Consider the following 13,700-nt stretch of genomic DNA (forward strand, 5'->3'; position numbering starts at 1 on the left):
ATTACAAATCTAACTTTTAAATTAGTAATATAGGCAAGGTAAAAGAGAAAAATTATGTCCTAATAATTTTTCTATTGTTATAACCACATTTTCAGAGCATGAATTTTGGAAAATATTGAAAAATATTCTAAATACTATCAAGCATTTATTTTCTATGGATCTTTAATTTTTTTTTTTACAAAATTGGATTTTAGATCTTCTGAGTTTCTATGATTATGTGTTTTTCATTTTCTAAAAGATATACTAGGTGTATTCATTGAAACTATTATATCTAAAATATATTAATTTGCTATGAAGTTTATCATATGAAAATTGAAGTAGGAAATAAAACTTGAAAAATTAATACTACTGTAAGGAATCTTCAGCCTGAATTCTCTATTCCATGACCTATTTATACCAGCAATAACTTTGTAAAACATCTTGTATATGCCTACTAGATGATTTTCTTTACTTAGTGGTTGTTATTTTTTTTTAATTTTACTGAAGCTGGATCCAAATTTGAGCAATATTTATTGCTTTTTACTGTAATGTGAGATTTTGCAGATGTAAGTGTATATATGTACATGTTTGTGTATGTGTGCATATATGTGTGTCTACATGTCAGTACATGTTTTACAAATAACTCCAACTGTGTATATATATTCAGTTCTATTACTAGACACACTAAAGTATTGCTTTAAAAAGTGCAGACATATTAGAGTAGAAAGGTAGCATACACTATGCTGTAAACCTGTGGGGTCCTTGAGTTGTAGCCAGATGACCTAAGCCTGCAGTGTGTACTTCAGGAGGCTATAGTGATGGAATGATGTCCTTTTGAGTAGCTGTTTTATTGCTCTTCTGTGGCAATGCAACTCTTTTATGGAAGTTGGTAGTTGATTGTTCCAAAAAAAAAAAGTGTTTTGATCCTTTAGTTTCTTTAAAAATGACCAGGTAGCATATTGCATGGTTGTAAATGTATATGTTAAAAAAACCTAGTATCTGGGAGTTTCCATTGTGGCTCATTGGGTTAGGAACCCGACAAAGTCTCTGTAAGGGTATGGGTTCGATCCCTGGCCTTACTCAGTGGGTTAAGGATCCGGCTTTGTTGTGAGCTGTGGCATAGATTGCGGACGCAGCTTGGATCTGGCATTGCTGTGGCTGTGGCATAGGCCAGCCACTGCAGCTCTGATTTGACCCCTAGCCTGGGTACTTCCATATGCCTTAGGTGTGGCCATAAAAAAAAAAAATGAAAGAAAGAAAGAAAAAAAAGGCTAATATCAATTATTTATTACTTTTTCAGTGATGACAGTTCAGAATTCTGACACAGAAAAATGTACCACTTTTTATGACACCCTAGGATTTTAACTATTATTTTAACTAGGATTTTTGTAAGATGCTGATTAGTTCAACTTCTTTAAGCCAATTATCTGTAACTTTTGTGCTAATATTTTCATTAATCACCTTAGATTTTATCTCTTTACATCTCTAACAAAAGTTTCATAGAGGAAGTGCCTGTTGTTTTACCTTTTCTATGTTTATTATTTGTATGTTAAAATATTAAAGAAATGTTAATAATTATATTTCAAACTAATATTTTATTTATTTATTTTTGTTTATAGTTGGTTATACAACTGATGACTTACGATTTATCTGGCAGTCAGGGGATCCTGTTCAGTTAGAAAAAATTGCCTTGCCTCAATTTGATATTAAAAAGGAGGATATTGAATATGGTAACTGCACAAAATATTATAAAGGCACTGGTAAGTAATATTCTTTAAATTAAATAAAACTAAGTCGTGCTTCAAAGATTTGTTTCAATATTAAGATGTACTAAAGACAGAAGAGAGAAAATTAGTCAAAAAGTAAACTAGTCAATAGTATATATTCATATTCTTAAATCTGTTGTAAAATTACATTCACTAAGTTTTAAAAAATTTTATGTTATTATGTAGTTTTGCTTTTCTTTAGGCAATCCTGGATAATAAGAGGCTTTCAATTTTTTATTTTAGTAATATGAACTCTCCAGGCAGTGGTTTTCTTAGATGTTTCCAAGAAATTCTGCTCTGGCAATACTTATGTTAGGACGAAACAGTATGGACATAAACAGTGTAAGCCTTACATATTCGTCTGTTGTCTTTTGGGCAATTTTTTGATGTTGGTTGATCTATGTTCTTAATATTTAAAAACTAATATTTAGGTTGTGCAGGAAATAATAAGCATGTGAAATAACTGGACATTAGCAAATATTCACAGTGTAATCTTCTTGGCCTAGGTTATGGAATAGCCAATTATGAAAGCTCAACAAGGTAACCTCTCATTAAATGATGTCGAGCTTTGAAGACATAAAAATACAGTACTCACTAGTCAGTACTTCCATAATATGATTAGTTTTCAACTTTTGAGTCTCCTCTGGTAATTATAGGTTAGAGGCTTTAGATATTAAATATAATTCTATTTGCCCTAGCAATATATAAAACAATTACTTAATTTTTATCATTACAGTCATGCTAATAATCAGTCTTACTTGTAAGTTACCACACAGTTCTAATTCTGTATCAGTAAGTAAATCATGACAAGGATATTCAGGAATAGATATAATTGATATTTAAGCTTATTGAAACATTTATGTTGACTTTATAATAATAAACATACATGGTATAATTGTGGAAAATTTAGAAAGATCAGGTGTTTGAGCTAAAATGCTGCCATTGTGACATCATAAAGTACAAAATATGATTTAAAACATTCTGCTGACCTTAGAATTAAAGGTAGAGGGCATAGTTGTATATTTAAATTGTTGAAATAAATGTAACTCAGGCCAACTTGGGGATGAAATTAGTTTAACTATTTGTTGTCACTGAACTTCAAATAAATTAACATTATATAATATTTATACAGTCCCTGCTCTTGTAGAGCTTATAGTATTTTAGGACAGGAGAGAAAGTAAACAAATAACACGACTAAAAGAATTATCAAGTTTTTACATAGAAAAACTGAGAGCTCTTAAAAATTTGATCATCAAAGTTCTCAATGAAGAAATCATAGATCTCTTGATGGTCAGATATGGACGTGATCTTTTTTTTTTTTTTTTTGTCTTTTGTCTTTTGTTGTTGTTGTTGTTGTTGTTGTTGTTGTTGCTATTTCTTGGGCCGCTCCCGCGGCATATGGAGGTTCCCAGGCTAGGGGTTGAATCGGAGCTGTAGCCACCAGCCTACGCCAGAGCCACAGCAACGTGGGATCCCAGCCGCGTCTGCAACCTACACCACAGCTCACGGCAACGCCGGATCGTTAACCCACTGAGCAAGGGCAGGGACCGAACCCGCAACCTCATGGTTCCTAGTCGGATTCGTTAACCACTGCGCCACGACGGGAACTCCCTGGACGTGATCTTTTTGATAATTCTGAGCTGGCTCCTTTGTTGAACAAATAAAATCACTGAGTTGCAAGGTGAATGACTTACTGAGTGTCACAGGCAAATCCGTGTCTGCCAGGACCCAGGTCCAGTATTGCTTCCTCTCTCTGTATTCTTCAGTCAAATTAAGGAGACTGACTACAATTTTTAGGGATTTTTATAATTCACCTATTAATAAAAAACAAACATTTGAACACCAAGGGAAGTTTTTTGGGAGGGACTTGGTATATAGAAAGATATTTAGTAGGTGGCTTTTTGAGTTCTTGCTACCTGTCAGGCATTATTTTACATGCTTTGCAGGAATTCTATAATTTAATCTTCACAAAATCCTATGAATTTAGTGAGTGCTATTGTACTTGGAAAATAGTTACCCACATCCAGGTGATATGCCTGCCTAACATTTCAAAATGAATAGTCTCCAAATTGTTTTGAGAAACTTGAAATAACCTTTATTGAAGTTTTAAACTACATCTAGAGAAACACAAAACTAGTAATTTTATTTCTAATTTTATGTAGTATAAATTTATGTAACAGCATTGAAAATCCTGGGGGTATTCATTTTTTCATCTTTATGCCCTACTTGGGGACTCTTCAATGAACAAAGGGCAGATCCTTGCTCTTTTATAGATCCATACTCTTACATGGAAAGCAAATAAAATAAATATGATTCCTTTTAGTTCTGAGGAGGAAATAAGAAGGTTTGCTGAGGTAGAGAGTATTTGGGGAATTATTCAAGATTTATGATAAGTCTGGAGTTCTCATCATGGCTCAGTGGGAATGAATCGGACTAGCTTCCATAAGGACACGGGTTCAATCTCTGGCCTCACTAAGTGGGTTAAGGATCTGGCATTCCTGTGAGCTGTGGTGCAGGTCGCAGAGATGGTTTGGATCTGGCATTGCTATGGCTTATTGTAGGCCGGCAGCTACAGCTCCAATTTGACCCCTAGCCTGGGAACCTCCATATGCCGTGGGTGCACCCCTAAAAAAAAATGACAAAACAAAACAAAAAAAAAAGATTTATGATAAGCAAATCTTTCATAGAATTTTTTTGTAGTTTTTTTTTGGTTATTGGAAATAAGTCACTAATACCTCCTTAGCTACAACAATATAACCAAAAAAACCCCTCGTGGCTAATATCATAATAATTGGCATTATATTTCAGTAAATATGCTTTATCAGAACTTATATGAATCATTATATGGATATAAGTCAATTAATGTTTGGAATATACCTAGAAATATGTTCAGAAAAATAGAACATTCAATCTATATGGAATGTTTAGCAATGTAGAATAGCGGAAAAGATACAGAGAGCAATACCTTTAAAATGATGGCCAATATTTTCTTTAATTTGTACACAATTATCTGAAATAATGATTTTGCTTTAGCTTTATTAAAAATATGTTTTTTTAAAAATAAATGTAGACATTACACAAGTGGAGATATATATGGGTACCGAAGTATAGAAAAATACTTAAATTGGAAACCTGAGAGAATAATAATATAATCAAACCTCACAGGAAATAGAAAGTAAATTGAATTTGCCAGTGAACATTTGTATCAGTTAGCTGCCCACCTGCCTCTCATAAATGTACCTGGAAAAGATTAAAGAAGATCAAGAAATATTTCTCATAAAAGAAATGATAATGTGAGAAAAAGGAATATATATATGTGTATGTGTAACTGGGTCACCTTGCTGTACAGTAGAAAATTGACAGAACACTGTAAACCAGCTATAGTGGAAAAAAACAAAAATCATTAAATAAAATAGACTACGAGAAAAAAAAAGTTTATGGAGCAAATCACGGTAATATCCAAGCTTGTATTTTACTGTTGAATGCATCCAAATATGGAGATACTCTCCTAGTGGGTGCCTTTGGATGAAGGACTCAGGTTACTTAGACTATCATTTACATGTGCAGGATGAGCCTACTTGTGACAAGGTAGGGTCCCAAAGATGCATAATAAGCACATGTGTCCTTCTCCATTTCCTAGGCATTTGGTGAATATAAAATTCATTTGAGTAGGGGAGTTTCCGTCATGGCGCAGTGGTTAACGAATCCACCTAGGAACAATGTGGTTGCGGGTTCGGTCCCTGCCCTTGCTCAGTGGGTTAATGATCCAGCGTTGCCATGAGCTGTGGTGTAGGTTGCAGACGCGGCTCGGATCCCGCGTTGCTGCTGTGGCTCTGGCGTAGGCTGGTGGCTACAGCTCCGATTCAACCCCTAGCCTGGGAACCTCCATATGCCGCGGGAGCGGCCCAAGAAATAGCAAAAATAAAATAAAATAAAATAAAATTCACTTGAGTAAATAATGCTCTTATAAAGCAAGGTACTTCTGAACCACTTGTAGGACATACTGCGAGCCTACTTTATTGCAGCGAAAGGGCTTATGAAAGATTATATTTTGGAGATTTTGCACTTGATTGTTAGAATTCTGTCTCTTGTTTGTCCAGGCAGGAAGTTGAAAGGAGGGATGGACACTGAAAAGGGAGAGCGGTCTTTCATCCTTTTGCCTTTCCTGTCTTTAGATCTTGTGCACAATTTAAATAAATTGTTGGCAGTTTCTTTTGTGGCACAGCAGAACCAAATCCAGCTAGAATCCATGAAGATGCGGTTTCGATCCCTGGCCTTGTTAGGTGTTAGTGTTTCTGTGGTGTAGGCTGGCAGCTGTAGCTCTGATTCGACCCCTAGCCTGAGAACTCCCATATGCCATATGCCTCCATATGCCTCAGGTGTGGTCCTAAAAAGCCAAGGGAAAAAAAAAAAAAAAGAATTGTCTAGTTTTAACAAAATTAAAATGCAAAAAGAAAGACGAACACTGCATTTTTTGATATAATATCAAATCAACTATTTATATTTGTTACATATTAGCCCTAATATCTTTCTGTTCTCTCTGAGATAGATGGTTATAATTCACATTGGAAAAAAAGATAGATTTCTAATTTAAGCTATTTGATAGAAGGATAGGAATAGCGATTCTTTCATTTAAAAAATGTTTATTAAGACCTCATTGTGTAATTACTGCTCTAAATTCTATTAATGAATAAATATAGAGATTATTTTAACATCAGTAGTATATACCTTTTTTCCCCAACTAGAAAAATAGATAAATACTACTTTTAAACTAAAAATAGTAAAAAGTAATATTGTCCTTTTCCCTATAATTTATTTATTCACTGTTAATTCATCTATTTTTTTGATATTTTAAAATAATTATGTACAGTTTCAGCTGAACACAATTGAAGACATTTCAACTTTTTGGTATTCTTGCATAACTTTCCTTTTGTTGAATGGGAAATGACATTTTTGTCTAAATTAAGCATTTAAAAAAAATCTCAAACATCTGGAAATGTCTGTTCCATTTCAGTGCTGGGAGAACATTTATGTGACTTATTTTCTTTCTCCCATTAGTGAAGGGTATTCTGAGGCTGCTCCTAATTTGTGATTAACTTGGGGCTGGTTGATAATCATGGGAGCTCTAGAATGAGCTTGTAAGGCCGTATCTGCTTTCATCTCAGCTTGAAAATGAAGTCCTTTCCCTCGGTTAGAGAACATTCGACATCCTGCAGCAAGGGAAAACTTGGGAGGGATAGCAAATGTTTGCCCTTTAGAACATTTTATCTGCATAACCTGGGAACACTCACTTAGTATCCTAGCTAATGTGTTTGCCCAATACTGTTTTCATGCATATATATGCCACTGTAGGTGGCCACCCATTCCTGAGAAGTGGTCCATGTGGCTGAGAGCGGGTGATCCAGCAGTGTTTCTTCCTAGACTCACTCTGCTTTGATTTGATGCTCTCAGTGCCCCCTTTAGACTCTTTGCTCTAAGAATATCCATGGTTAAGGAAAAGTTTCAGTCATTGCAAAAATCTCTGAACAAAGGCTTAAAAAGCCGAGTCCAGGCATTGTGTGCCAGCATGTAGCATCTATTTCTCAATGTCATAGTAAAGTTGTGAAGGGCCAGGTGAAACAGGTTCCATAAAGCCATTCTCTTTGATCACAGAAATTATATATATTTACAGAAAAAAACATTTTTTTTTGTGGAGTTTGCTTTGTGAAAATGCCTCAAACAGAAGCAATTTGTAAATAGACCAGCAGAATCTGATTTTGCAGTTAGCATGTGGTATGAGCCTCACTCTCTCCTCTCTATCTCTGGAAGGGTACTACACGTGTGTGGAGGTCATCTTCACCCTGAGGAGGCAGGTGGGCTTCTACATGATGGGCGTCTATGCACCGACCCTGCTGATCGTGGTCCTGTCCTGGCTTTCTTTCTGGATCAATCCGGATGCCAGCGCTGCCAGAGTGCCCCTGGGTAAAGTGGTCCAGTCTCTCTCTTGGTCAGGAGGGTGCTGTATCTTTATATAAATGGCTATATAATTTTGAAATTATACTAAATCGTTTCACGACAATGAGCTTTAGAATTGATGGCAAGCTTCTGCTGCTGCTTCTTCTCCTCCTCTTCCTCTTCCTCCTTCTCCTTCTTCTTCTGCTCCTTCTCCTTCTCCCTCTTCTCTTTCTCCTCCTTCTTCTGACTTCCTTGAGTCCTTGACATTGAATTGGATTTTCTGTTTATGCATTCTAAAATGAAACTAAGTTTTTTTGTGTGTGCTTGAGGTATTTTATTCTTTTATTTTTTACTTTTTAGAGCTGCACCTGTGGCATGCAGAAGTTTCCAGGCTAGGTGTCAGATCAGAGCTATTGCTGCCAGGCTACACCATAGCCACAGCAACGCAGGATCCAAGCTGCAACTGTGATCTACACCACAGCTCAGGGCAACGCCAGATCCTTAACCCACTGAGTGAGGCCATCAGTTGAACCCGCAACCTTATGAATACTAGTCGGATTCGTTACTGCTGAGCCACAACAGGAACTTCCTCCTTGGGGTATTTTAAACAGTTAATCCATCTTACTTTGACTCTCATGAAATAATTATTAATAAACAATTTTCACAGATAACCAAAGTCTAAAATCCTCAGAAGTGCCAAGCTTAAAGACAAATGACTATTTTGATAGAAATCTTTCTAATTAATATCACATACTGTCTCCTACTCTTCATCAGGGAATCTTTAATAGAGTTTATCTCTTGAAAAATGACCTAGCATTGTTTTCCTAAACACCAGTTACTGTGTGCTATGCCATTAGGAGAGGCTAGAAAGAGTAAAGGCTGGTTATCCATGCTCTTCAGTTTGTTATTTTTTAATGCTCTGTGACATAAAAACACCACTAGTTTGATTTGAAAATTGTGTCTGTATAGAGGTTAAATAGTCTTTGATTGGGGAAATAATTGAGAGCCTTTCTTATTGGTAAAGTGAATAAACTTCAAAATAAGGACATTAAGGACATTATAACAACAAATTCTGGTTGTTTAGAGTGTTGTTTGTTTATTTATTTATCTTGCTTTTTAGGGCCACACCTATGGCATATAGGGCTTCCCAGGCTATGGGTCGAATCCAAGCTGTAGCTGCCAGCCTACACTACAGCCATAGCAATGCAGGATCTGAGCCGCTTCTGCGACCTACACCACAGCTCATGGCAATGCCAGATACTTAACCTACTGAGAGAGGCCAGGGATCAAACCAGCAGCCTCATGGATACTAGTAGAGTTCATTAACCGCTGAGCCATGACGGGAACTAGTGTGTGTGTGTGTGTGTGTGTGTGTGTGTGTGTGTTTTCTATTACCTGGAACTTGTATAGGTAAGGCTGTGAAATATCTGACCTCTTGGTGACTGGTTAGTTGTAGCATTTTATTGTTTTTCTATCATCAAAAAGGCCCTGTGCAGGGAGTTCCTGTTGTGGCTCAGCTGGTTAAGGACCAGATGTTGTCTCTGTGAGGAAGCAGGTTTCATCTATGGCCTCATTCACTGAGCTAAGGATATGGCATTGCTGCAATCTGTGGCATAGGGCATAGATAAAACTGGATCCAATGTTGCTGTGGCTGTGGTGTAGGTCTCAGTTGCAACTCTGATTCTACCCCTGGCCCTGAAACTTCCATATGCTGCAGGTTTGGTGGGGGAAAAAAAAAAAAAAGAAAGAAAGAAAGAAAAAGGCAAATCTCCCTCTTGACTTAGGAGAAGTTCAATGAGATACAGATTTTAAAGACTAGAAAACAAAGAAAGAGCCAATGAAAATGACAATTTTTATCTGAATAAGAAATTTGATGGTTTTCTCCAATAAAATCACAAAGACCAAATCTATACCTTAATAAGCAAAAAATGTGGGAAATTTCATCCTGAGGGTTGTATATCTGTAATGAAAGCAATGATAATTGGTAGATTAATCCTTTAAGGAATGAGAATTAACTATGTAGTCTATTGTAGTGGGAATAAAACACCCCCCAAACTAGATTTAAATTCTAACACTTGTCAAAATATCATGTATTTCCCTCAAATTGCTCATTTATTGTTGTTGTTGTTTATTAGAAGTATCTTACTCTCCTGCAGGGATAGAAGCTGAAGTGTCAGCCTTCCAAGAGTGCTTTGATAACATCCCAACCCCTGACATATTCTTAAAGGATTTTCTCTGTCAATCCCCATCTGTTGCAGGACTTCTGAGATGAAATCCCTGAGCTGTCACTTAGTATCCAGGCCACCTACTATAAGCGAGTTAATGGTTAAGAGTCAGTCTCTAGGGTTAAGCCGGGTTTGAATTCCAGCTCTGTGTCTCCCTAAAGTGACAGTGGTGATGACGGTGATCCAGCCTTTGCGACCCTACTCTGTTGACTTGTCAATGGGAATGGAAAAGTACTTGAGGGGTTTTTTGGAGGATTGAGAATTGAGTGAAGAGCCCATTCAGGAGTTAAATTAATATACCTAATTTACAGATTCCTTTACAGTGTACAGAGCTCTTTGGCACATCTGACTCACTCAACAAATATCTACTGTGTGCTGACTGTGCCTGAGGTACCATGCCTAAAGGTGGGGATAGAGTTGAAAAGTAAATAGCTAATAAATAGTTAATGAAATAGATTTTTTTTTTTTAAAAAGCATTAACTCAGCCTCAGTGAGTTTATACTGTTTGGGAAAGAAAGAGACACCAAATAAGGGCAGCAGCCTGCTTGTCAGGAATTGCCTTAGTGAGAAAGGGATGTTGGAGACAGACCTGAAAGAGGGGAAGAAAGGGATTGCTGTGGGTACCAGAAAAGGGGGGCTGGATGGTGATCATCAGGGCCACCTCTGCTGAGGCAGACACATTCCTGAAGTATTTGGGGAACACCAAGGAGGCCAATGAGAGAAAGGTGCATTAATAGATGATGTCAGAAAAATAACAGTGGTGAGGAGTGGGCTAGGTAGCAATTGTTTTTTTTTATTTTTTTGCTTTTTAGGGCCACAACCCAGGTATGTGGAAGTTCCTAGGCTAGGGGTCGAATTGGAGCTGCAACTGTCGGCCGATACCACAGCCACAGCAACACAGGATCTGAGCCACATCTGCGATCTACACCACAGCCAACTGGCAACGCCAAATTCTTAACCCACTGAATGAGGCCAGGGATCGAACCCGCAACCTAGTCAGATTCGTTTCCCCCACGCCACTATGGGAATTCCATGAATCACTTTGTTGCACCACAGAAATGATCACAACAGTGTAAGTTGACTCTACTTCAATAAAACTTTAAGAAATGAAAAATAATAAATTTTAACTGCTTATCTTTACTATGTTTAGAATAGACTGAATAGGTTGAAGTAGGGAACGCAGTGTGGAGGCCTGAAATAATCCTGTGTGGGGCAGGATATAGTGGTGGAGGTGCTTGAAACAGACTCCCAGACATGGAGAACAGACTTGTGGTTGCCAAGGGGGAGGGAGTGGGATAAATGAGGAATTTGTGGTTGGCAGCTGCAAACTATTACATTTAGAATGGATGAGCAATGAGGTCCTACCGTGTAGCACAGGGAGCTCTATCCAATCCCTGAGATAAACCATGACGGAAGATAATGTGTGTGTATATATATATATATGGCTGGATCACTTTGCTGTACAGCAGAAATTGGCACAACATTGTAAATCAACTATACTTTAATAGAAAATAAATAAATATAAAAAAGTTTGATTCTGGATGTGGTAGAGATAAAGAGATTCGTGGATGTGTTGCATGGGGCATTTAAGAAAGTAGAGTGGAGCCTACTTCAAGGTGTTTTTGGCTGAGAAACTAGAAAGATGAAATTGCCATTAATAGAGGTGAAAAAAGCTGTGTGTCAAATAGGTTTGGGAAGGTGGGAAAAGATCTGTGAAATGGAGAGACTGGCCTTTGCTAGAACAAAGTGGATTTGTCCCAGGGTCCAGCAAACTCCTGTAACAGACTGGATAGTAAATATCTTAGGTTTCTATTGAAACCCCTAACTCTGCTATTGTAGCAATGAAGCAACTGTAGGCAATCCATAACTGAATGGGTGTGGGTGAGTTCTGATAAAACCTGATTTATAAAAATAGGTGGTGGGTCATGTTTGCCCTGTTCCCTTGACCCCTGATTTATTGACCCCTGGTCTGTAGTGTCTGGGCATATACAGAAATATGTGGATAGAAGTGGTGGTGGAGGCTACTAATTTATTTTGCTTGCTTAATGAAATGGGAAGCAAGGTCATGAGTTGCAAGCATGGTGGGGCAGAGTGTTGTGTGTTTGGGGAGATATAAAGAAAGTGGTAAATGGTAGGATTATGGACTTCTTGAGGTCAGTGATCATAAACTTAACGGGAGATCAGGCAACATGTTGGGATGTTCATCTCTAGCCACACTCATTAAAAGAAAACTAGAGGAGGAGTTCCCTTGTGGCCTAGGGGTTAAGGACCTAGAATTGTCACTGCTGTAGTATGGATTTTATCCCCAGCCCAGGAACTTCTGCATGCTGTGTGTTTGAGTTTTTTACAAGTCGTTGCTTGCATTAATATTGGTTCTATTTTATTACCCAGTAGTCTTTCATAGCATGGCTATACCAGTGTGTTTTCCCATTAAACAGTTGTTGGAGATTTGGGTTGTTTCCAGTTTGGGGTATTATAAATGTTGCAGTGTGTGATTGTGTATAAGGCACTGGATGGACATTACTCTTTGGTAGATACCTAGGACTAAGATTTCTGCATTTTATTTTATTTTTAATTTTTTGTCTTTTTAGGGCTGCACCTGTGGCATATGGAGGTTCCCAGGCTAGGGGTCTAATCAGAGCTGTAGTCGCTGGCCTATGCCACAGCCACAGCAATGCCAGATCCAAGCCGAGTCTGCGACCTGCACCACAGCTCATGGCAATGCTAGATCCTTAACCCACTGAGCAAGGCCAGGGATCAAACCTGCAACCTCATGGTTCCTAGTCTGATTTGTTTTCACTGCACCATGATGGGAACTCCCAGATTTCTGCATTTTATGCTAAAAGCATTCCTTACACCTGTTTCACTTACTCCTTAACAGTTATTTTGACTTATTGTGGTGGCCGGGACCTCTAGAACAATGTTGAATAGAATTGCGTGATACTTATTCCTGATTTAGGGTACAAATAATCAAAACACTCACTATTGTATATAACAGCAGCTCTAGACATTTCTAGATCTCTTAACCAGATTGAAGAGGTTCCCTTGTCTTCCTAGCTGGCAGAAGGTTTTTGTCATGACTGACTGTTGAATTTTGTCAAATGCCTTCTCTGCATATATTTAAATATTTACATTTTTCCCTTGATTTTGGTGAATTTTACCAATTGATTTCTAGGTATTAGATGAGTTGGGAAAATTAATAACACAAAAATGTTCATACAATTGGCTTTCCCTTTTAATGTCTAACTATAATGATGTGTTCATTCCTACATATCCCTGATATTGTTAAAATATGAATTTTTTTTGAACACTAGCTAAAGACATCCATTTTCTTGGCATTTTCAAAACAATAGCTTTGAATTTGTTCATTTTTCTCTATTTGGTTATTTTCTTATTTCCCTGAATTTAGCCCTTTATTATTTCTTTCTTTTTACTCAGTTTGGATTTTCTTTGATCTCTTTTTGGTGCTTAAAGTAGAACTCAGATAATTTATTTTATTTTACCTTATTATTTATTGCTTTATTATTTTTTTATTACTCAATGAATTTATTACATTTATAGTTGTACAGTGATCATCACAATCCAATTTTATAGGATTTCGATCCCACAACCCCAGTGCATCCTCCCACCCCACAAACTGTTTCCTTTGGAAACCAAAAGTTTTTCAAAGTCTGTGAGTCAGTATCTGTTCTGCTTTTTCAGACTCCACATGTCAGTGATAGGATTTGATGTTGGTGTCTCATTGTCTGACTGACTTCACTTAGCATGATAATTTCTAGGTCCATCCATGTTGCTA

The 13,700-nt window shown here is 37.2% G+C and overlaps 1 protein-coding gene across 2 annotated transcripts in view; it reads left to right on the forward strand.

Annotated features, from left to right (window-relative positions):
• The window catches only part of GLRB (glycine receptor beta), a 121,374-nt gene that overhangs the window by 87,059 nt on the left and 20,615 nt on the right, over positions 1–13,700 (forward strand). For both annotated transcript variants that reach the window (XM_047798591.1, XM_047798592.1), the window contains 2 exons: positions 1,599–1,739; positions 7,554–7,706. In XM_047798591.1, coding sequence (XP_047654547.1) covers positions 1,599–1,739; positions 7,554–7,706 — 294 coding nt within the window. The remainder of the gene's footprint in view (positions 1–1,598; positions 1,740–7,553; positions 7,707–13,700) is intronic.

Source organism: Phacochoerus africanus, chromosome 10 (genome assembly GCF_016906955.1).
Source record: "Phacochoerus africanus isolate WHEZ1 chromosome 10, ROS_Pafr_v1, whole genome shotgun sequence".
NCBI classification, from domain to species: domain Eukaryota; kingdom Metazoa; phylum Chordata; class Mammalia; order Artiodactyla; family Suidae; genus Phacochoerus; species Phacochoerus africanus.